At 42.8% G+C, this 23,877-nt stretch overlaps 1 protein-coding gene across 4 annotated transcripts in view; it reads left to right on the top strand.

Moving 5' to 3' along the window:
- PLEKHA5 (pleckstrin homology domain containing A5) overlaps positions 1–23,350 on the top strand; it is a 278,604-nt gene extending 255,254 nt beyond the window's left edge. For 2 of the 4 annotated variants that reach the window (XM_030214049.1, XM_030214048.1), the window contains 6 exons: positions 11,461–11,622; positions 12,881–13,042; positions 15,396–15,526; positions 16,994–17,124; positions 17,549–17,639; positions 22,125–23,348. In XM_030214049.1, the coding sequence (XP_030069909.1) occupies positions 11,461–11,622; positions 12,881–13,042; positions 15,396–15,526; positions 16,994–17,124; positions 17,549–17,639; positions 22,125–22,143 (696 nt within the window). In that variant the 3' untranslated portion in view covers positions 22,144–23,348. Of the gene's footprint in view, positions 1–11,460; positions 11,623–12,880; positions 13,043–15,395; positions 15,527–16,993; positions 17,125–17,548; positions 17,679–22,124 lie in introns of all 4 variants that reach the window. The other 2 variants (XM_030214050.1, XM_030214051.1) reach the window with 2 other exon arrangements.
- Positions 23,351–23,877: the final 527 nt, after the last annotated feature.

Raw genomic sequence — 23,877 nt, 5'->3', positions numbered from 1 at the left:
GGGATTGGGTAGGGAAATGGGCAGATGCTGGACATCTTGGAGGAGGGTTAGGTAGGGGATGGGGAGATGCTAGACTATTGAGGGAGTGGAAAGAAGTAGGACCTTGAGCTTACCTGGGAGGAGGGCGGAGAATAGCTGAAGTTTCACCCAGAGCATCAAATGCCCTTGGGCTGGCTATGCGAGAGGTGCAGATCTGATGGTTAGCCCAGGGTAGTAATCATCACTTTCAGTCCTGGAGGGTTACCATCGGGTTAGTTTTTCAGGTTATCCCTAATGCAATGTTTCTCAACCCTCTCCAGATGCACACCTAGCCGTTCGGGTTTTCAGGATTACGACAATGAATGTGCATAAAACAGATTTGCATTGAATGGGTCTCCAATAAAAGCAAATTTATCTCATACATATTCATTGTAGTGATCCTGAAAACGTGACTGGCTAGGTGTGCCTAAGGAGAGGGTTGAGAAAACCTCAACCTAATGAAACATGCATGAGAAAGGTTTGCTTACAATGCAGGTAGCCACCCTTTACAGCAGCCCAGTCTCTAACCTTCCCAACATGTGAAATCGACATTTGATTTCCAGCAGAGACGTAGCCACGGGTCAGCCTGGGCCCACCCAGCAGTGGTGCACAACTCTCAGCTGGCGTGGGGAAAGCAATGTATGCTCCCGCAGTCCTGCATCTCCCCTCTCTCCATCCCTTAATTTGTGATCCCTTGTTCTGTCTTTGATGAAGGTATGTCAGTGAGATAGTACTGGCAGGTGGGGGAGATCAGAGGGGAGGCAGGGAGGAGAGAGCATCCGGGGGGGGGAGGGGGGGTCCCCTCTTTATTTTCCAACCTGGGCCCTAGCTATGACCCTTGCTGTAGATGGTAGGGATCCCCAAGCACTACCATCCGAGGACATCCTCCAAAGATGACCAGAACTCTCTTCTATCAAGCTCTGCATTTGGCGGCAGCATCCTTCAGGCACCGTCAACTAAGCTTGCGTGCTGTGCTGGCATTGGTGGATCATGAACGTTTCTGCTGTCTGCCAAGCTTGGTAAAAGGGAGTTCTGGTCGCCTTCAGAGGAAGTCTTCAGCTGACAGACCTTGGGTTTCTTCATTAGCTAAAGTAATCATATTTTGAGTTGGGAGGTGCCAGGGAAGGGGTGGATAGTGGGGGAGGGTGGAGGCTGAGAGAAACATTTTTGAGCTCAGGCCTGCCCAAAATTGGCTGTCTGGCTACACCACTGATTTCCAGCATCAAAAAATTCTTTTGAATGGGAAATAGAAAGCGCTCCCTATTATAACTGAAGTATCGTCATTACGACATGTACTGACTTGCAGGATTCTTTGTGTTAGTGATTCACACTTCATGGATGGATGGATGGAACTGTAAGTAAATGCTACAGAGACTAATCCCAGGCTTCAGCTTTGCAGAGAAACACAGGATCTAGCCCAAAACCAGATGACTGTATATGGCAGCATTTTCCTCTTAACCCAAATTTCCTTTAGTAGACAACTGTGGGTAAAGTTGTAAGGGAAAGCATCCTGTATTCAGCACATACTGTAGAGGATTATAGAGGTATAGATTAGTTTATCGAATTTGCTTGATTGCCATATAAGCTGAGCTATCAAGGTGGTTTGCAGAATACACTCAGACCCTTATTTTAGAAATAGCAGCATTCACACCTGTAGCTCACGTATGAGTACAAATAGTGATTTTAGAAAACCACTGTTTGCATACAAAATATGTAAATCACATTGAACCCGCAATGACTATGTTAACAAAACTATGTAAGCCACATTGAGCCTGCAAATAGGTGGGATAATGTGGGATACAAATGCAATAAATAACTAAAATAAATAAATATACGGAACTGTGAGATGAATAGTTTTGTAGGGAGCATTGTGGGGGAGGTATGGTTTGGACAGTTGATATAATCTCCCATGTTGGCTTTTCTACCTGTCCCGAGGCACGCACAAGTGGCAATAAAGGGGTAGGTGCAAACAGTATGGACTTCTCCCCACCCCAGCAGCAAAGAACCTCTCACTTTCCTTCTACTTGGGGGTTTTCCCTGGTGGCTAGTAGTGAGGTCAGGAACAATCCTAAGACACTCCTGCCTCATGGGTGCTGGGTTCAAAATTGCTCCAGTTGACGTCTAGCAGTAATGCATTTCCCAGTAAGATCATCACGTACGATGTGTGTACGAAAGAGGAACGGGACTTGGGTGTAAAGTTCTTCACCCCCTAAACTGTGCCGTTCCCTCGGATTTTCACAGTCCAAATGTGTGATCTTGTATTTTTTAGCATTAAATCTAAGCTGCCTAATAGCAGACTATTCCTCTAGCTTCGCAAAGTCCCCTCTTCATGGTATCCACACCATCAGGAGTGTCTGCCCTATTTCAGATTTATAAATTATCTAGAGATGGGAATAACTAGTGAGGTAATTAAATTTGCTGACGACACAAAGTTATTCAAAGCTGTTAAATCGCAAGAGGATTGTGAAAAATTGCAAGAGGACCTTACAAGACTGGGAGTCCAAATGGCAGATGACGTTTAATGTGAACAAGTGCAAAGTGATGCATATGGGAAAGAGGAACCTGAACTATAGCTATGTAATGCAAGGTTCCACCTTAGGAGTCAACGCCCAAACTCTGGGTCTGGACCCCATATGGAGTTACAACCTGGGTGGGCTCTCCATAGGTAATTTATTACGCTGCACTTCTGGGGGCTGATACAGTTGTATCGGGTCATAATCATGAGGTCACAGCTACATAAAGATTGATAAGCACTGTTGAAACTGCCCATTATTGTATGCATAGCTCTGGTTTCTTTTTTTTTTTTTTTTAATCATCTGTGTAGTTTTGTTAGGCTTTTTTATTTTTATTTGGTTAAGTGAACATGTTTAATGCCACTTTAATTTGTCTAAAATATTATGCAATGGAATTTTAAAATCTTTTGCACTTGCAGGAAGTCGACTTCAAATGAAAAATATATATATAAAAAAGAAAAACTCAGGATAAATGTGGGGGGGGGGGGTTATATTTTTAATTTGGACTTTTCCTCTAAGCGTGGTCATTTTTTCTATCTTCTCCTGTATGTTGTGATATTGACCTGCACAGTGTTCAGACATGTCTGGACCTGCAGCTTCTCAGAATGGGAAGAGATCCGAAGCCCCTGTGGCAGCAGGAGAGAAGTGGATAAAGCTCACCCAAGCCTAACATGACTGCTTAACGGATACAGAGGCTCATTTTCAAAGCACAAAGTTCCATAGGTTACCATGTAACTTTGTAAGTCTAAGCACTTTGAAAATACACCTCACAGCCTATTAAAAATAATATGTTGCAAAGCTATTAAAAATGCATGAAAGGAAATGACTGCTGGCTAATAAGGGAAACGTGAACTTGTAACATGAAGTGGCTCGTTTTCTTTTATTTTAATCATTGCTGCACCTTTGCTCATAACCGTGAGAGACCAAGGGTTGTGCAAACAAAGATTCAATTCCATCCTTAGCCTTCCTGGTGAAGTTAAATCACAATGACGGGGCAGTGTGTGGAAGGTCACACTGCTACATGAGAACACACAGGAGTGCCCCAGCTTCTTGTCTGGTGGCTGCTAGTTCATGTCGCTAGAAAGTGCTGGTCAAAGAGTAGGGACCCGTTCTTTGCTGCTTACTCCCAGAAATTTGCAGTGGCTTTCCAAAGACATCCAGTTTATAATGATTTATGGACTTCCACTCAGAGCTTTCCTATGTATCGGCTGGTATCAAATTCCAAAGCTTGCTTGAATATCGAATGAGCATATTTCCTCCAGTTTTGTTTTGAATGTGCTCCTTGTTAGTTTCATGAAGTGGCCCCTACTTCTGGTACTATCCAGTTTCAGTGCTGCTCTGTCTCCTTTTTAATTGTTGGCACCAGCAACTGGGTTTGATTTTGATTCAGGCCCTTCTGCCAGAAAAGGTTCCCGTTTCTTAAAGTGTTCCTCAGTTCTAATGAATCGATAGGCCTCCTGCCTGCAATATTGCCTCATCTACCCACCGAGATTCTAAAACCCAAGCTGTCTCTAGGAATTTCTGAGAGTGCTGTTCTGGAGGTTCTGGCTTTTAGTTTCCTCCCTGGCCGCCTAAATTAGCATCCAGGCCATCCCTTGTACGTCTTCCTTTCTCACTGGTGCTCAGCTGTCTAAAATACTGGCTAATCAGCGTGTAAAATTTGCTACCTTTGCACCAGGCAGGCAAATAATCGATTCTTAGAACTGCCTAATAATGAAATCACCAACAATGGCAATCCTTTTCCTAGGCTTCTGAGCACAGCTGATGAGGTGTCCTCTGAGCAAGAGAGTAACACATCATGGAATGAAGTCCTAGCTACAGGATCACTTCCAGTCACTGGCAGGTCATCTCTTTCGCCAAAGCTACACAGAGGCTGCTGGAAGAGAGACTCCGGAGGCAGTGGCGTTCCGACCCTAGCTGACACCCGGGGCGGAACGCCGATGCACCCCCCCCCCCCCCCCCCCCCCGGCGAAATGACACCCCCCCGGGTGCACGCCGCTGGGGGGGGGGGGGTGCCGCGGCGCGTGCCTGTTGCCCTGTCTCCTGAGACAGGGCAACAGGCACGCGCTGCGGCACCCCCCCCAGCGGCGTGTACCCGGGGCGGACCACCCCCACCGCCCCCCCCCCCCTCGGTACGCCACTGTCCAGAGGCCTTCATGGATAAAGGAGAATGATCCTAACTTCCTCAGTCACTCTAGCCTCCAGGGATTGAACTTGACTCCAGTGCTAAGAGCTCTTTCTACAGGATGCAGGAGGATAGTCATACATTTGGCACTCAGTACAAAAGACCAAATAGCCCTCATTCCGCTACTGCGAGGCTGCCTGCATCTTTCTTTCTGCCTCACTACTTCTTAATGGCGTGTTCAGCTTCTCCAGAACACTGTACTGAGAAGATATCGAGTGCAAATTGTTATTATCACACTATCCCTTTCTTAATTGAACAACACCAGCTACCCCTCTCTAGCAGGAGTCATTATAGAACGATTCTTCTTTTACATAAAGCTTATTATAACGGTCTACCTCCCTACCTGGCAGAAATGCTTTTACATTGTCTGCCATCTAGGACTCTCCGCTCTACCAAGGATAATCTATTTACTGCTGCAGTAAAATGACCTTAGCTTGCGTGGAAAATCCCGCGTAAGGGTGTGCTAAGGCAACTTTATACTGCAGCTTAGTAAAAGGATCCCTATGTTTATTAATGATAAGGAGAAAGGGAAATGGGACTTGATATACTGCCTTTCTGAGGTTTTTGCAACTACATTCAAAGCGGTTTACATATATTCAGGTACTTATTTTGTACCAGGGGCAATGGAGGGTTGTGACTTGCCCAGAGTCGCAAGGAGCTGCAGTGGGAATCGAACTCAGTTCCCCAGGATCAAAGTCCACTGCACTAACCACTAGGCTACTCCTCCACTCCCTGTCCCTGACCATGTTTGAAGATACTCTGGACCACTAAACATCTAAACCTTTTACCAAGCCGTGGGAAAGAGAGCCCTGCAGTAGCAGGGGGGGGGGGGGCATTTTTCCCATGCACCAGGGCTCTTTTTACTGCAGTGGGTAAAAAGACCATAGGCACACATGGCCATGCGGTAAGAGAACTCTTACCGCATGGCCATGCGACGAGGAGCTCTTACTGCCACTCATTACCGCCAGGTTACCGCCACTCAAGCCATTTCCAGGGGGTTTCTTTTTCCCCTCAGAAATGGCACACAGTCAGAGCAGGACTACTACCGGCGGCCACATTGGGCCAGCAGTAGTCCTGGAAGAGCGAGCAATAAGCCCACATTGGGCTTACCACTGCTCTGTAAAAGGGCCCCGATGTTAGAGAGTTTCCATTTTTTTTTGGCATTTACTGAAAGTTGGGGATTTAATGATACTATCAGATTGTTGTCCAGTATGGTTTCCTTTTGCCAGGTGTATTGATTAAGAAAGAGAGATGGAGGGTTGGCCTTGATATTTCAACAAAATTAGGTCTTCAGATAGTTTCGTCATTGGTTGTGAAGGTTTCTAAAATCTAATTTAGGGTTTGAGGGTAGTGGTTCTTTATTTGACTCCTTCCCTTCATTTTAATGTAGTGATATTCTTAAGTGAATAAGGGCGTTTTTCAGTCTTTGACTGACTTAGGTCTTGAGCAGAAAGTATCTTTACCTCCTCTTGTGAGGGGGTCATTCTGTTGATTTGATATTTTGCTCACCAAGGATAGGGGAAAGTTTGAGGAATTTTAATGGAGAAGAGATTCTTTGACCATGTTTTATCATCTGGTTGGTTATTATGGAAAAATGGTTTGGATTTGTGTGTGTAAAAGTGGATAGTATGTAGGGATTAGAGAGGAGTGACGGGGGAAACTTTGTGGAGTACATTTAGGACTACATCTTCAGAACTTCGAGGAATTGGTCATTATGGTAAGATTGTTGAATATGGGGAAGCATCATCCAACTTGGTTCCATCCTGGTCTGTTGCTTTTGAAGATGCAGGCAGTACAATTGGAGTGGAGTGGAGGAGTGGCCTAGTGGTTAGGGTGGTGGACTTTGGTCCTGGGTAACTGAGGAACTGAGTTCAATTCCCACTTCAGGCACAGGCAGCTCCTTGTGACTCTGGGCAAGTCACTTAACCCTCCATTGCCCCATGTAAGCCGCATTGAGCCTGCCATGAGTGGGAAAGCGTGGGGTACAAATGTAACAAAAACAAATTGGGAAAAAATTACATAGTACAGAAGCCTTGACCCAGCTGAACGTTTGTGGTTTTATAGAGAAGAGATTCAAACAGTAAGTAAGCATATTTCTGAAGAGTTGTCTGATGAGGGTGATAGGTCTCGACACCTATTTGGATTATTGGAAGAATTTGCATGTACTTATGTATTTATAAAATAATGCTCATACATTGCAGCTCTTCCCCTACTCCAGCCACACTACAGCCCCTGAAACAGCTGCACATGGTAATCCTACGTTTTAATGCACCACAGGTTTATCAAAGCTTTTTCTGTCAAAAGTTGTGATTAAGTCAGGCACACGAGTGGGTGACATCATCTAACGTCACCAGGCCAGAACTGCTATTGCTAAAACAATTCAGAAAGCCATAATTTCTCAACAGAACTGATGTATTGAATCCTTTCCAATATGGTTTTTGAAGTGGTTGTCTTTCATCAGGGTATTTGATCACTGTAAAAATTACTTTTTGGTAATGTTGGACATTTCTTCAGCTTTTGATACCACTAATCATGTCATTTTGTTGAACAAATTGCAGCCGTTTGGATTTTGGATCATATAGCAGAATTAGGAAAGGTTCAAAGAAGGGCAACCAAAATGATAAAGGGGATGGAACTCCTCTTATACGAGGAAAGGTTTAAGAGGTTAAAGCTCTTCAGCTTGGAAAAGAGACAGCTGAGGGGGGGGGGGGGGGGTATGATAGAGGTCTGCAAAATACTGAGTGCTGTAGAGTTTTTACTCTTTCAAAAAGTACTAAGACTAGGGGACACTTAAAGAAGTTACATGGTACTACTTTTAAACAGGAGGAAATATTTTTTCACTCAGCAAATAGTTAAGCTCTGGAACTCATTGCCAGAGGATGTGGTATCAGCAGTTAGTGTATCTAGGTTTAAAAAAAGTTTGGACAGGTTCCTGTAGGAAAAAGATAGACATGCTTGTCACTGGGATGATTAGTATGAATCTTGCTACTGTTTGGGATTCTGTCAGGTTCTTGTGACCTGAATTAGCCACTGTTGGAAGCAGGATACTGGGCTAGATGGAACATTGCTGAAACCAGTGGCGTAGGAAGGGGGTGGGGCGGTCCGCCCCGCCCCGGGTGCACGCCGCTGGGGGGTGTTGGCGCCTCGCTGGTTCCTTGCTCTTTCTGCCCCGGAACAGGTTACTTCCTGTTCCGGGGCAGAGAGAGCAAGGAACCAGCGAGGCGCCGACACCCCCCAGCGGCGTGCACTTGGCGGATTGGCCCTCCCGCCCGCCCCTCACCGCCTTCCAGGTATGTTCTCGCGGGGGGGGGGGGGTGCGCAGCGGCGACCCGCCCCGGGTGTCAGCTGCCCTCACGACGCCACTGGCTGAAACCCATTCTTATGTTCTTAGATTGTGAGCCCACTTTGGAGAGAGAAAGTACCTGCAATATAATAAATGTAAACCACTTTGGTTGTACCACAGAAATTTGGAATATGGAATCCCTTTACCCTTCTGGTTTGGTTTATTTTTGTCAGGGAGAATACAAGAAGTGTGAATTGCTGATGCTTAATATTTGGGCATACCTCAAGGGTCATTATTGTCAGTAGTTTTGTTTAACATCTATCTTCTACCTCTTCGCTGGCATTTAAAATCATTGAATATTCATTATAGAATATATGAATATAACCTTTATTTTTCTTCCTTGCATGTGATTACTTTTTTGGAGAAGTACATGAATATCTGTGTCATTATATAAATGACATCATGGTACGGTTAAAACAAAATAAATTGGCAATTAATATTGGAAAAACCGAAGTGACGGTCGTTTGTGGCATCTCCCTCTATTTGATATGTTTGTTCAGATTAAACTAGAAGATCAGAAAAGATAAATTTGAAGCCTGGGTATGATTACTGATGCAGAGCTGACCTTTAAACCGCAGATATGCATGTTGATAAAATCCTCATTTTACTCATTGTACTGACTAGATTGAAGCCCATAATTCCATCTGAGGATTTTAGATTAGTGGTCCCTGTCAAAATTGCACTATTGTAATGCATCTGTCTAGGTCTCCTACAATCTATTCTAAAATCTATGCTAATTATGCAAAATTCAGCTGTTCATCTGTTAACAGAGACCCCTCTTTTCAACATATAGGTCTGATTTTACAGGAATTACCTTGGTTACTGGTAGAAAAGAGAATCATCTTTAAATGTATGTTTCTGATACATAAGGCTACTGTTTGTCAACCGTTTTGAAAGTGTACAAACCAGCCAGACCATTACAGTCAGACAGTGTTGGATATTTAACAATTCTAGCCCTTTGAAGAGACCAGATAACGTATGTTTTCTAAGCGTATTACTCCTTCACTGGGCAGGGGAATAGAACCAGATTCCAGTAAACCTCAGGTTGATGACAGATAAAGCTCTCTTTAGGAAGCAACTAAAAGCATTCTTATTTATGAAATGGTTTGGAAACCAAGGGGCCCTTTTACTCAGCCGTGGTAGGGCTACTGCGCAAGTAGTGTGCATCCCAAATCAACCCTACTGCCGGGGTAGCGCAGGCACCTTGCGGTAATTCCAAAATTGTCGCGCGCAGTTCCCTGCAGTAGAAAATAATGTTCTATCGTGGTGGACATTCTTGCAGCATTCAGCAGTGCGGCCACATTGCCGTGTGCTGCCTGATTACCGCATGAGTAATATGTGGCAATAAGGGCTCAGGCATAGCCATTTACTGCCCTGTTTAAATAAAAGGCCTTTTTACCTGTCGCAGTAAAAAAATGGCCCAGCACAAGCTAATTTCACAGACCACTTTCTACCACAGCTTAGTGAAAGGGCCCCCAAACTGGGCAATGATGCAGTTCATGAGATCGAATAGTTTTCTTAAGAGTGCTGTGGACAGTTTGGAGTAATATGTTGTCAGAGTGTTGTTTATTTTCCTTCATCTCACCTTATGTTAGAATGGTCGTTTGGATCGATTTTGTTATTATTTACATTAATATTTTTATTTATGTTACTCTATTGATATCGTGAATTGGTTATGTTTAAAAGTTTTATTATGAATGTTTTATTGTACTTTGAAAGGCAGAATATAAACACATAAACTAAATTACACACATTTACTCAAGGTGCAAACGGAGCAATACAATGGCGTTATGATATTTTTTGTTTTTTTCTTCTCGACCTTCCCTACTAATCCGTAACATTCCGCTTGCTTTTTTGGCCACCGTCACCACGCGCTGTAGGTCCTTTTTCCTGGGTGGTGATTTCTATTCCTGGCAAAGTATCTATCCTACCCTGCTGGCGGGGAATCAGAGTTAAAAATAAATAAATCCCAGTTAGCAGGAGGTGAACCAAGGTAAACACAGGTCCTCCTCAGTCTCCATTGACTACACTTTTAATTGTAATAGCTGTTCCTATACCTGGACTGCTGGCTTCTCATCGTGCACTTGAAATCACAGGCCTTATTTCTGCTCAAAAGAACAGTCATCCTTTTAAGACCCTGCAGTTTCTTTTCAGATTTCAACACTTTCCTTACATCCAAGTATCATTGTTTCCTTTATAGAAACAATTTAAAAAAGAAAAGAAAAAGAAGAAACCTTTTTTTCGGAAGGCAGAATTCAGAATATCATGACATGTCATGCTTCAGGCCTCAATGTCACAGTATCCCTCTCTCTAGCGACTTTGGAAAGTTGTTCACTTTGGACTTCCTGGTTCCCCTTCATTTTTCATTGTTTATGGACTCCTGGTGAAGGCTCTAGTGCCGAAACATGGCCCACGTCGAGTCCCACCATTGTATATCTGGTCATTCCCACTGTGCTTTCTTGCTCCTGTCATGTGTTGTGGGATTTGTTTGGTTTTCTCCTCCTTTCTCTTGGACTCTAAAAGCCTGCCTCAATAGATACCATTTGCAGAGAAGCTCCCAGGTGTACTACATAGTATTTGCACCAAGCCTCAGGAAAGGACAGTGTCTTCAATCCACTGGTGCTGGCTTATGTGTTCTATCAACTCTCTCAATCGACTATGCAGGCTGATTGAAAGAGTAAAATAGTGAAACAGAGCAGTTCTAAGCTTAGGAGTCACCCACTTATGTGCCTGACTGCATCTCGTTTGTCGATAGAAAAAGCATTGGTGCTTACCTATAACTTTATCTGTAGATAGCAAGATTGATCAGGCACAGAATCCCTCCCACCTCCAAGAATTGTCCATTGTTTTGAACTGTTTTGAGAAGCTGAGTCGATTGTTGCATTATGTTATGTTATATACTGCTTTTATTCTGCAAATGAAGCCCACACCCATAGAAGGTGATCTTGCCACAAGAGAAACGAAAGCCAAATATCACCAACAGTAAATGGTTGTGAGAACTCAGGTGTATCCGTAGGACCTAACCTTAAAAATGTGGTCTTATCGCTGTCGATTATAACAGACACACACAATCAGGAAGAGCTATGCATGCTCAGAATGTTACACTAAATAATGAGCTCTGGGAGAGCAGTTCCATCGGATGCCATCAACCACTCGGGTGCCTTATCAAGTAAGCAGCATTGCTTGATATGTGGGAAATGATTTAAAATTGCTCCTGTGGTACACACTTATTTTCAATAAGATTAGTACAAAAATGCACTGAAAAAGATTAATAATGAGAAGAATTTTTAAGTGTTGCGTTGATTTTTGTTGATTGATTTATTTATTGGGATTTATTAACTGCCTTTATGAGGAGATGTTGATATTGTGCCTTTTTGCTGTAAAAAAATATCTTTTTATAGATTCGGAGAAAAGAAGACAAGATGTTCACTAATATCAGAGAACTAGAAAATGCTGTTCGAGAAAACGATTTGAACCAAGATCAGGAAACACCTGCTCAAGAAATAATGCGACTAAAAGAGGCTTTGGAAGCAGAAAAATGGAACAGTCCTGTCTATAAAGAGGTATGAAGGTTGAAGAAAAGAAAGCCTAACTGATAAGAATAAGGGTAATACATTTGATATACCGCCTTTCTGTGGTACAACCCAAGTGGTTTCCATGTTATATGCAGGTACTTTCTCTGTCCCTTGTGGGCTCACAAACTTAAGGGTTTTTTGTTTTGTTTTTTTGTACCTGGGGCAATGGAGGGTTAAGTGACTTGTCCAGAGTCACAATGAGCTGCAGTGGGAATTGAACTCAGTTCCCCTGGTTCTCAGTCCACTGCACTAACCATTAGGCCGCTCCCACTAGATCTTTGAGATCCCTTTCTGCGCACAGACTGGTAATACCAACACCTTTCACAGTTTGTCTTGCCCTCTACCTCAGAAAGAGCTTTCTTCTGGCTGGGCCTAGCATTATGGAAATTACTGTTGCCCCTTTGGGCAGAAGTATCTTTTTTTTTTTTTTTAATACTTTTGAAAACTAATTTATTTATGTCTGCATTTGGGAAATGACTGGGGAATTGTGGTTGAGACCACGGAGTCTGCCTGCAATCGTATATATTGCATGTACTTTTTAAAAACAATTTCTGATTTTAATGCATCATTTTTGTAAACTGCCTAGGCCTAAGATTTGATGATAACAATAACCAGGGATTGAGAAGCCCTGTACCTGGTTCTTTTCATCTGGGTCAATTGGTAAGAAGCAGTTGTGCTGCCATTTGGATGCCCAGTCTTGTAAGGTCCTCATGCAATTTTTCACTAGCCTCTTGTAATTTAACAACTTTGAATGACTTTCTGTCATCAGCAAATTTAATTACCTCCTCACTGGCTATCCCTATCTCTAGATCATTTATAAATATGGTAAAAAGCAGCAGCAGTCCCAGCACAGACCCATGGGACCCCCCCCCCCCCCTCCCCAAGATTTTAATCTACAATAGGACATTACCTCCTATCCCATGACTTTCTAATTTCCTCAGGAGTCTTTCATAAGGTACTTTCTCAATTGCTTTTTGTAAATCCAGGTACATAATATTGACCGGCTCACCTTTATCCACATATTTATTCACCCCTTCAAAAAAGTGTAGTAGATAGGTGAGGTTGCCCCAGCTGAAAGTCAGGCTCCTTGATTGTAATTGTTTAATAATTGCATAGTCCTCTACACAGTAGTCAAATTCTGCTTAGACAGTGAGTTGTCTCAAAGCTTATTTACTGTAAGGACAAGAAGTGGTGTATCAGTATTTTTTTGTTCCATTGGTGTTCATATATCCAAACTTTTCTGCAGGTTCGAAGAAGGGAGGAAAATGTCTTTAGTAATATAAAGGACTTGGAGAGTGCGCTTCGAGAAAGCAGTTTGCACCAAAAGTACCGTGAAACCCCTGCACAGGAAATAACACGATTAAAGGAGGCTGCAGCTGCAGAGAAATTGAACACCAAGTTCGCTGAGGTTGGTTTTCATATTTTTTGTTCGTATATTCTTTCAAGCTTGAGAAAGGGGTGTTGTGTGCGATATGAGTCTGGTTTAAAATGGTCCATTATGTTAAAAAAATGCATTAGTTAAGATGAATATATAGTTCCTTGTAATCAAATGTCTACTTAGGATGTCAGTAATGTGCGTCCCTTCTTCCTTAATCTTCCCTATAGTCTTCTACGTTTCCCTTCAGCTTTTTTTGCCCCGAAACCCCGTCCTGCAGTGCTGCTTAAATATATCTCTGTATGTGCCATCCTATGGCTATGCTCCCATCGTCCCCACTAGATCACCAGAGATCTGAGGTAGGCCATAAACTTGATTTGGCCACCTTTAGTGACAGTGGATCTTTGACCCCCAGTATTAGTTTGTTAGATGTTTTGTGGGAAGAGTCACTATGGTCTGACCATTATCGATGTTCTTTTATAATTAACTGGTACCAGTTTCAGAAAGCAACTAATTGGCATTCACAACATTTTACGGCTAGAGGGAGAATAGAACCTAACACCTACAATTCTGAGTTATTTGTGGATTTACCTCTTAGGGAAGGCATTCCAGTTAATAGAGTTTGGTCTGAATTTGAAGTAACTCAGTAATCTGTATTTTCCAAACTATTTCAGAAATGTGTTTCCTCTTTTTTTTTTATATTAGACATCTGCCCTCCTTATTCAATGGATGTGGCTCCACTAGCATTTTGTGCTGAGGTACTCATGGATTGAGCACCAATTACCTTATAGAATTTTACCTAATAGCTTGGCAGAAATTATTGTTACAGCAATACCGAAAGATCCTAATCAATCTAAACAACTGGTTTCTAATTATAGGACAGTGGCTTCTGTTCCATTTTTTACGAAAATAATGGAGCGTATGGTGACCCTACAGCTCACACACTACTTGGACTTGTATGATATTTTTCCTGTATCTCAATCTGGTTTTTCTGTGGGGAGGGGGGGGGGGGGGGGTTTAGCACGGAAACAGAATTGTGTTCTTTGTTAGATCATGTCTGGACATTATTGAGTGAAGGAAAAAGTGTATCGTTACTTCAATTTGACTTATCTTCAATGTTTGATTTAATAGACCATACCCTTCTATGGAATCTTGAGGAAATGGGAAATTAGGGGAAAGGGAAATGGGACTTGATATACTGCCTTTCTGAGGTTTTTGCAACTACATTCAAAGTGGTTTACATATATTCAGGTACTTATTTTGTACCAGGGGCAATGGAGGGTTAAGTGACTTGCCCAGAGTCACAAGGAGCTGCAGTGGGAATTGAACCCAGTTCCCTAGGATCAAAATCCACTGCACTAACCACTAGGATATTTCTCCACTAGCAACATTTCATGTAGACTTGATACACTGCCTTTCTGTGGTTTTTGCAACTACATTCAAAGTGGTTTACGTAGTATCATAGTATATACAGGTACTTATTTGTACCTGGGACAATGGAGGGTTAAGTGACTTGCCCAGTCAGAAGGAGCTGCAGTGGGAATCGAACTCAGTTCCCCAGGATCAAAGTCCACTGCACTAACCACTAGGCTACTCCTCAGGACATGTTCTAAAGTGGTTTAGAGGCTTTCTGGTTAGTAGGTCATATAGGGTGAAGTTACACACAGATTTAGCTTTCAGTTGGAATAATACCTGTGGAGTCCCACAGGGCTGCCCTCTTTCACCAGTGTTTAATATGTTTTTTGAGGTCTCTAAATTCTTTATTAGATAGAAATGGTTTTCTCCATTATATCTGTGCTGATATTTCAGTATTGATTCCATTACAATCTATTTTTAATATTGATGTGCCTAGGAATCAACAGTGTATAGACTTGTTGGAAAAATGGATGTATGTTCATAAGTTAAACCTTCACACAGAAAAAAAAACACATTTTTATGTTTTAATTCAAGACCAGACCAAATTCCAAAGATGATTACCATCAATAAGGTTGATTTTTTTTTTTTACTTTCTCCAACTATTAAGATCTTAGGGGTTCAAATTGATTGTTCTGTCTCTTTGGAGGCATGCTTTAGTTAAAAAAATGTTTTTTCTTAATGAGGAAGCTCTGTACTATTCAGAATTTTTTTGAAATTAACAAATATGAACAGTTGGTACATGCACAGTTACTGTCATCTCTTGATTATTGTAATTTGATTTATTTAGGCTGCATGAAGGGGTCATTAATTTTTTTTGGCATTAACTTTGTTGTACTCTATTCCAACAGTTTATCTGTAATCCCTGTCCTTACCTGTTCAAACTCAACTTCCTACCCCTCAACCAAACAAAATGTGATCTGCTGTCAACCCTTGTTTATGAGAACAAACTTCTCCTTGGTCTACTCCATAGCTATCAAACCCCGAGAAACTTCTGAAACCAAATCTATGTGCAATATCAGCCTCGCAGGAAGTGAATGCAGAAGACATAGCAGGGTCTGGAGCAGTTAATGTGGAGAGGACCCAAGCAGCTGTTGCCAACAGGTAACATGCCCAAGGGTTTTTTGTTCCTCTTCTAAGAGGCATTTTGTTGATTTATTTGATGTTGAGATACTGTGTGTAGGGAGCAGAGAGAGTGTTGTTCACTCACTAGCTGAAGCCAGTTATTTCATAGATTTAATTCAGATAGGCAATATTTCATCGTGTTGCTGATTGTGCTTTTCTAGCTGCTAGATATGACCAGTGCGTTCTTTATAGCAAAAAAGGTGCCGGTACTCAAATGCTAGGCCACCCTTCAGGGGTGGGGTGATCACTGAGGGACCCACCCCACAATAGCCAGGCCCCCTGCAACCAGTCACAGAATCTATGACTAGGCAGAATTGATGTGTAGAGCCTTTCATTAAAACTTCTGTTCCATGGGTCAATTTTAGCAGACAATGGAAAAGGTGCTGGTACTCAGTACCCCCAAGTACCCCCTCAAAAAAAGCCCTGGATATGACATACTGTTTAGGAAAAAGATTACGGGTTAATGAGATCCTGTATTAGTGAAGTGTGGTAATAGGATGCACAGGGTTGATCTGCAGTACCTTTTATATATTTGCATCAACCAGTCAAAAATCAGAAGTTAGAGATCAGGAAGATTATGCTAGAAGGAGCTCATCCAAGTCCCTCATTCCAAGCAACCACTGGACCAAAATGGTTAAGAACTCATTAGGAGAGCAGGCAGAGAGGCTTTTTCGTCCTGCCTCTCTTTGTAGCCATTTCATAGCAGCAGATGAGTCCCGTGAGCATTAGTAGGTGTGTTTTGGGGAGGGGGAGGAGAGAGGTAGATACATCAGCAGTGTAGAAGAGAAGAGGCATGTCCTGCCCTCCTCGTCTGTGGTTGGTCACATGGTACTTCAAGTGTCATACCCATCCATGCTCATTTTTATGTGATCTGGCATGGGGAAGAGAGAGCAGAGAAAAAGTGTCAGATTAAGGAAAAAAAAGGCGGGAAGAAAGATAGAGAAGAGGAGCAATAACACTACAGCAGGGAAGGTGAAGTGTGATTGAGGCTGGTACGGGGAGGAAAAGTCAGGCTCTGAAGAAGAAATGGAGGACAGTGAGCAGACCTGTAGATGTTAGTGGTGGTGAGAAGGAAGACATAGCAAAGGTTGAGTGAGAACACATGGTTTGGTAGAGATAACTGTGTCCGAAATCACTGTAGATGCTGTTATTTTTAGGCATGTTCCACTTATGCAGTAGGAAGGCCCATCTGTCTGCAACCTATGGGTATGAGTGAAATCTGCCCTTAGCCTATCCAGCTTGGACCGAGAGCCCCTTTCTATGTAGTGATGAAATGAGAACTGTTCTCCCTATGTGATGTTTAACGTGTCTTCAATGTGTATGTCTGCATTGTATTGCCATCAGTGTAGTTTATGTTCAGTGTAAAGGCAGCGCATGGTGTGTGAATGAAGATGAGTATTTTTAGAGGCTTGCATTATCTGGATTCAGTAAGTCTCTCTCTACCAGCTTGCAGGATGAGTCCACCATTGTGAACCACAAAGCTGAAAGCACGGAAGGTGAAACAGTGAATACTCAAGAACCTCTTTCTTCATATGAGCGAACTGCAGAGGCCACAGGAAGGAACACATCAGTAGAAGGTAAGGAAACTAAGGTGTCGCTTGTGGAAACCTCAAGTGCATTGTGTGTCTGATGTGGGTTTCATGCTGCAGTGTGACACGTTAGGCTTCTCTACAGGAGCAATTCTAGAAGTGCTTCTGTTAACGTCAGCTGGGTGCCAAGATTGAACTATACTTAGCTTAAAGTGGCATCAAGCTGCCTACATTCAGGTGCACCCACTTATGCCATGTCAGCAGCAGGTGTAATTGCACCTTTCAGTATTCTGTAAGTTACGTGTGTACGTGGGAGCCCCTCCCATGTAATCAACTCCCTTGCATTTACATCTGTAGGTGCTGGTACTCTGAAACACAATGTTTTCAGAACGGAACACTTAAATGTATAATCTTGTCTAGTTGCTTTCATGGTTGACGTACTGATATATTTTTCTCAACGTGCCATTTGCAGTTGAAAGTCTTCCATCAACTCCTGCATCTGCAACAGCAGTGGCAGCAGGTCCCTCGACTCAGCCACAGCTCACGGAAGGATCGCATTTCATGTGTGTATAATGCCAGAAGAACACAGAAGGACTGTCTTTGTGCGTATCAGTAGGTTTCTCTTCATAGTATTGTTTGTCAAATCCTTTGTTGGACAAACACTAAAGAGAGCAAAATAACTGTAGAAGGAGTTGCACTCCATCTCTTTATTCTCTATTAACATGTAATAATTTTATTTGAATCTGATTTTTGAAATTGAGATACGCCATCATTTTTGGGTTACATGTATTTAAGTTTAGGTGAAAGAATAGTAATCATGGCGTGCCTGGAACCCCAGACCACAATCATAGCTGAAAAAGTCCTTAAAAACACAAGTTTTTCTCAGCTCGAAAAAGGAAGTTAACCTAGGGACACGTGAACAGAGCATGCTGGATTGTGACGGAAAGGCAGCGGTACATTCAGACATAAGCAATGCATTAACAAGTTATAAGAGCTTTGTTAATTGAGAGCCCCAAAAAAGATTCACAGTAAGCTGCTTTTGTGGGAGTCACAATATAAAACACATTGCCTGCTGGAAAAGTCTTGTGGTAAATAATGATTGGGAGGTGATAGAACTGGTGTCTCATCTTAGTTTAGGTTAATTTGATGTAGATATAATAAAGGTAGTGTAGAAAATCTAATTATAAAATGAACAGCATGGAAAACAAGGGAGAACAGGATATGGAAGATAAGTATTAAAGTTACAAGTTATAAATGAATGATAGAGAGGGGGAAATATGTAGAAACAGAGAAACATAACAGCAGATAAGAGCCAAATGGCCCATCCAGTCTGCGGCAAACACTATCTCTTCCTCTCCCTAAAAGATCCCATGTGCTTGTCCCACGCTGTCTTACATTCAGACACAGTTCTCATCTCCACCGCAAGATGATTTCACACATCTACCACCTTTTCTGTGAAAAAATATTTCCTCAGATTACCCCTGAGCCTATAACCTCTTAACTTCATCTTATGCCTTCTCATTCCAGAGTTTTCCTTTATTTGAAAGAGGCTCATTAATGCCACTGAGGTATTTAAACATCTCTACCACATCCCCTCTCCCCCACCTTTCTTGTAATGTATACATATTGAGAGCCTTAAGTCTGCTCCCATATGCTTTACAACAGAGACCACTGACCAATTTTGTAGTCGCCCTCTGGGACCGACTCTATCCTGTTTATATCTTTCCATAGGTGCGGCCTCCATAATTGAACACAGTATTCTAAATGGGGCCTCACCAGAGACTTATACAAGGACACTATCACCTTTTTTTCTTCTGCTGGCCATTTCTCTCCCTATGCACCCGAGCATCCTTCTGGCTTTGACTGTCGCCTTTTCTACCTGTTTGGCCACCCTGAGATCATCTGACACAATTACCCCCAAGTCTTGCTCTTTTTTCATACATAGAAGTACTTCACTATACCTCTCCCTTGGAGTTTTGCAACCTAAGTTTATGACCTTGCATTTTTTAGCATTAAATCTGAGTCGCCAATTGCTGGACCGTTCTTCAAGCTTCACTACATCCTTCTTAATGTTATCCACACCCTCCAGGCTGTCCACCCTATTACAGAGTTTGGTATCATCAGCAAAGAGACAAACCTTTCCAGACAGTCCTTCCACAATATCACTCACAAAGATGTTAAAAAGAGCCAACCCAAGAACCAATCTCAGCGGTACACCACTGATAACATCCTTTTCCTCAGAGCAAGCTCCATTTATCTTCATCTCCTTCCACTTAACCAGTTCTTAACCCAGTCACTTTAGGACTCATGCCGAGGGCACTCAGTTTATTTATCAGTCGCCTTTATGGAACCGTGTCAAAGGCTTTGCTAAAATCCAAGTACACCCAGTCAAAGAAATCAATCAGATTTGTCTGGCAAGACCTGCCTCTGGTCCTGCAGTCCAGTTGATTCTAGAAACCTTACAATCCTCCGCTTTAGAAACATTTCCATTAGTTTACTCACTACTGAGGTCAGTCCCAACTTCCTTCTTACTTCCGTCCTTGTGCATAGGGACCACATCCGCCTTTCTCCAGTCCTTGGACCACTCCAGACGTCAGACAATAGAGCTGCCAAAACTTCCCCGAGTTCTTTGAGCACCCTCGGATGTATCCCATGAGGCCCCATCGCTTTGTCTGTTCTTGGTTTAGCTAGCTCCTCCCAAACAGAGTCTTCTAAAATCAGAACAGAAATGCACAAATCACAGCTCAAAGGTTGAGGATTAGCCAGGTAGGTATAAGGAGGCGGCAATGCAGAAATTTGGCATATTTCAGAGAGTGAGGTTCCAAACCACAAGGCAGATCTCAATGTGTTATTTATTTTATTTATTTATTTATTTATTAGGATTTATTTACCACCTTTTTGAAGGAATTCACTCAAGGCGGTGTACAGCAAGAATAAGTCAAACAGAAGCAATAGACAATTACAGCAGTAAAAAATATTCAAACAACAATACAAAGTATGGCATAGTATAGTGTTAGGCTTTAGCTTCCCTATTTCAGAAGACTAGCCACACCTCTGCCTTTCAAACCAGCTTACAAGAGACCAAGTATCAAGCTACGGGTAGAGAAAAGTAGAACAGTCAGATAAACCAGGTGGAATCTAGAGATACAAGAGAAACTCAGAAAAATGACAGCAGATAGTAGCAGATTGGCTAAGCCATGTTGTCTTTCAATTCTGCAGCCTCTTCCTCTACCTCGGAGATACTTTGTGCGGTCCCATAATTTCATATACTGTCCTCGTCTCCATCGTTTCCTCTGGGAAGCTATTCCACTCTTGCACTGGTCTGTGGTTCTCCAGTCTCACGAGATCAGTGTGAGTTCCCTCACCACATGGCTCAGATTCACACAGGGTTGTGCGCTGCAGGGAAGAGGCTGCAACAAAAGCAGTGAACAGTGAGGAGGTCACAAATGTCCCATGTGCCAGAGAGACATTTCTAGTCACCATGGCAACCTGGTACCTGGAATTTGTTGAGCCCTGCCTGCGATTATTACCCCTTTTCACTTCATCCTATGAGCCCTTCATGAACCATTCTAAAAGCAGGATTAAAACAAAATAGAGACCAAACCAGTAGGAAAAGCAGAAATGTGAGTCTCTAGCCCAGTGGTTCCCAAACCTGGTCCTGGAGGTTCTCAGGATATCCACAATGAATATTCATGAGAGATTTGCATGCATGAATATTCATTGTGAATACACTGAAACTTGAATGGCTGGGGTGCCTCCAGGACCAGGTTTGGGAACCACTGCTCTAGCCAGAGTGCAAGGTCTAACTGTTGAAAGTTAAGGTGACCTGCTAGGTTATTGGAAGCTAAAGCCGGCGCTGCGTAACCCTAGTAGCGCTCTAGAAATGTTAAGAAGTAGTAGTAGATACCTCAGCAGGACTAATGAAATGAGAAATATCGACGTGGAAATCTTAATTTTTGTTATTTCACAAGGAATGGAAGCAACATTTGGTGTATTCTTTGCCCAGTTATTATGAAATAAACATCCGTAAGTCACTCCCTGCCAGATGAACCCATGAACAATATTCTCATTACTTGCCTGCCAATAGATTAAAGGCATAAACCAGAGCAGACTGATCATGCTTGACCTCTAAAGTATTCTATAAAATATAGATATGGTAAAAAAAAAGGGGGGGGGGGATTTGGAGTAATATACTTCAGGCGCTCATTGCTGTACAGCTGGCAGTTGGGATACCTCCTTAGCCATGTGGGCTGGAATAACTGTACTAAGCGAATAAGGCCAATTGTTTTTTATTTGTCTTCATCTGCTTCTGGTTTCTCTTCCTTTGTACTAGGGGTCCCACTAGGAAATGTTGCTGCTTCACGCTGGCTAGAACACCTCCCTGCACTGCCTTTATAAAATACTAGCCGTTGAGCCCGTAAAAACGGGCTGGTATAGAGGTTTTCCTCCCCCCGCGGTCACCACCGCTCCCCTCCCCCCCCCCGCGAAGTCGCCACCGCTCCCCCCCCCTCGAAGTCGTCGCCGCCACCCCTCCACCTGGTCCGGGCCCTCTCTTCACTTCTGAACTTACAGATCCATTCGCCGAACGCAGGCAACGCACATCAGCTGAGCTGCCCCTTCCTTCTCTGCCTGTGTGTGTCCCGCCCTCGCTGACGTTACGTCAAAGGAGGGCGGGGCCACAGGCAAAGAAGGAAGGGCTCACTGCAGCTCAGCTGATGTGCGTTGCTGCGTTCGGCGAATGGATCTGTAAGTTCAGAAGGGAAGGGAAGGGAGGGCCCGGGCCGGGTGGAGGGGTGGCGGCGGCGACTCCGAGTGGGGGGAGGGAGCGGTAGGAACGTCGGCGGCGCAGTTTCCCTCTCTGTCCCGCCCCCCCCCCCATCATCACGTATTGACGCGGGGGCGGGACAGAGAGGGAAGTCTCTACTGCGCATTTGCAGTGAGTACGGTCACTCGCCATTTATATATATTGATAGACACCTACTTTGACTGCCTACTTAGGCAGCTTGTTATAACATTTCCCTCTTAATCATTTCTTTGTTTAATTTTAGGTCACTGGCAGCAGCTTGAACAAACAGAAGATTGAGGATGTGGAATTGCGAGACGATACTGTACATGATATACTATAATCTATGAAATTCATAGCATTGATGCTGTAGGTGCTGAAGCATCATTCTGTTGCTTCCAGATTTATTTGGAGATGGCTTTAATGGCCCAGAGGTCCACATTAAAGCCAAAGATGTGTTTTCTGAAAACTGCTTGCTGCCGCGATCCCCATGCACAGATAAAGGTGCTTTTCTAAAGCTGCTGCCTAGAGACAGGATCGAGCTGCTTACCTTTCACTTTTAATGTTTTCTTACTACAAGATCACTGGCATCTTGTCTGCAGCTGTTCTCCATTGGGAGATGGAAATACTTCAGAACCGGCTCCTTTGCACACTTCCACGAAAAATGTTTTACATTTTTTGGAACACTACAATATATTTCTCACTTGATTTGTACAAAACGAAAAGAAAAATTGTCTATATATATATATGTATACACACATAAGCATATATATTTATATTTAAAATGTGCCATTTTATTACCGTTTAGTAACTATGTCCCATTTCTGCTCTAATTATTTCTCAGTTTGCAGTGTCAGCAGATTTACTGCCACACAGTTGCTGGCATATACACACCTTACTTTTTTTTCCTGGAAGAATTTAAGACGCAAAAAAAGAAAAGCTGATGTGTAGGTATTTGGAATAGCTGTGTACAGCAATAAGAGGTCTTTCAATTCCAGTACATAGTGTACAAATGTAATTGTGTTGATTGTGTATATAAAATATACACTGAGCACTCCTGATGTAAGTATAAAGAAATCTTATTATAGTTCAAATGCAAATGTTCAGATACCATTTCTTTTATAATGTTAAATAAATGTTGCTGTTCTTAAATTGTATTCTTGCTATGTTATGTCTTATACGTCAACCCCCAAGTGATTCTGCAGGGTGTTGTGAAAGATAAGAGCTCTCTCCCTTAAACTTTACAGTGAGGAATGGTTAAAGAAAGCAGAAATTGGAATGTAATCTTGGGGAGGTAAAGTAAGGATCAGACAGCTGAGTAACTACCAAAACCCTTATCACCTCTCGCTTAAACTATTGCTACTTGCTTCTCACAGGTCTCCCACTAAGCCATCTCTCTCCCCTTCAATCCCTTCAAAACTCTGTTGCACGATATATGTTCTGCCAGTGTCACGACGCTTATATTAGACCTCTCCTCAAGTCACTTCATTGCACTGCGTTTGTTCTAGCAAAAAAGGTGCTGGTACTCAAATGCCAGGCCACCCTTCAGGAATGGGGTGATCATAGAGACCCACCCCACAATAGCCAGGCCCCCTGCAACCAGTCACAGAATCTATGACAAGGCAGAATTGTTGTGTAGAGCCTGAAATCTTTCATTAACACTTGGGGGCCATGGGTCAATTTTAGCAGACAATAGAAAAGGTGTCGGTACTCAGTACCCCCTCAAAAAAAAGCACTGCTTCATTGGCTTCCTATCATTTTCCGCATACAGTGCATTCACTCTGCAGCTCCTCAGTACTTATCTACTCTTATCTCTCCCTACACTCCTCCCCAGGAACTCCGTTCACTGGGTAAATCTCTCTTATCTGTACCCTTCTCCTCCACTGCTAACTCCAGACTCCGTTCCTTTTATTTTGATGCACTTTATGCCTGGATTAGTCAGTATGTCAAGCTCCATCTCTGGCTGTCTTCAAATCTAGGCTAAAGCCCACCTTCTTAATACTGCTTTTAACTCCTAA

This window comes from Microcaecilia unicolor, chromosome 9, assembly GCF_901765095.1.
Source record: "Microcaecilia unicolor chromosome 9, aMicUni1.1, whole genome shotgun sequence".
NCBI lineage: Eukaryota > Metazoa > Chordata > Amphibia > Gymnophiona > Siphonopidae > Microcaecilia > Microcaecilia unicolor.
The sequence above is the reverse complement of the archived record's forward strand: the minus strand, read 5'-3'. Positions and strand labels throughout refer to the sequence as shown.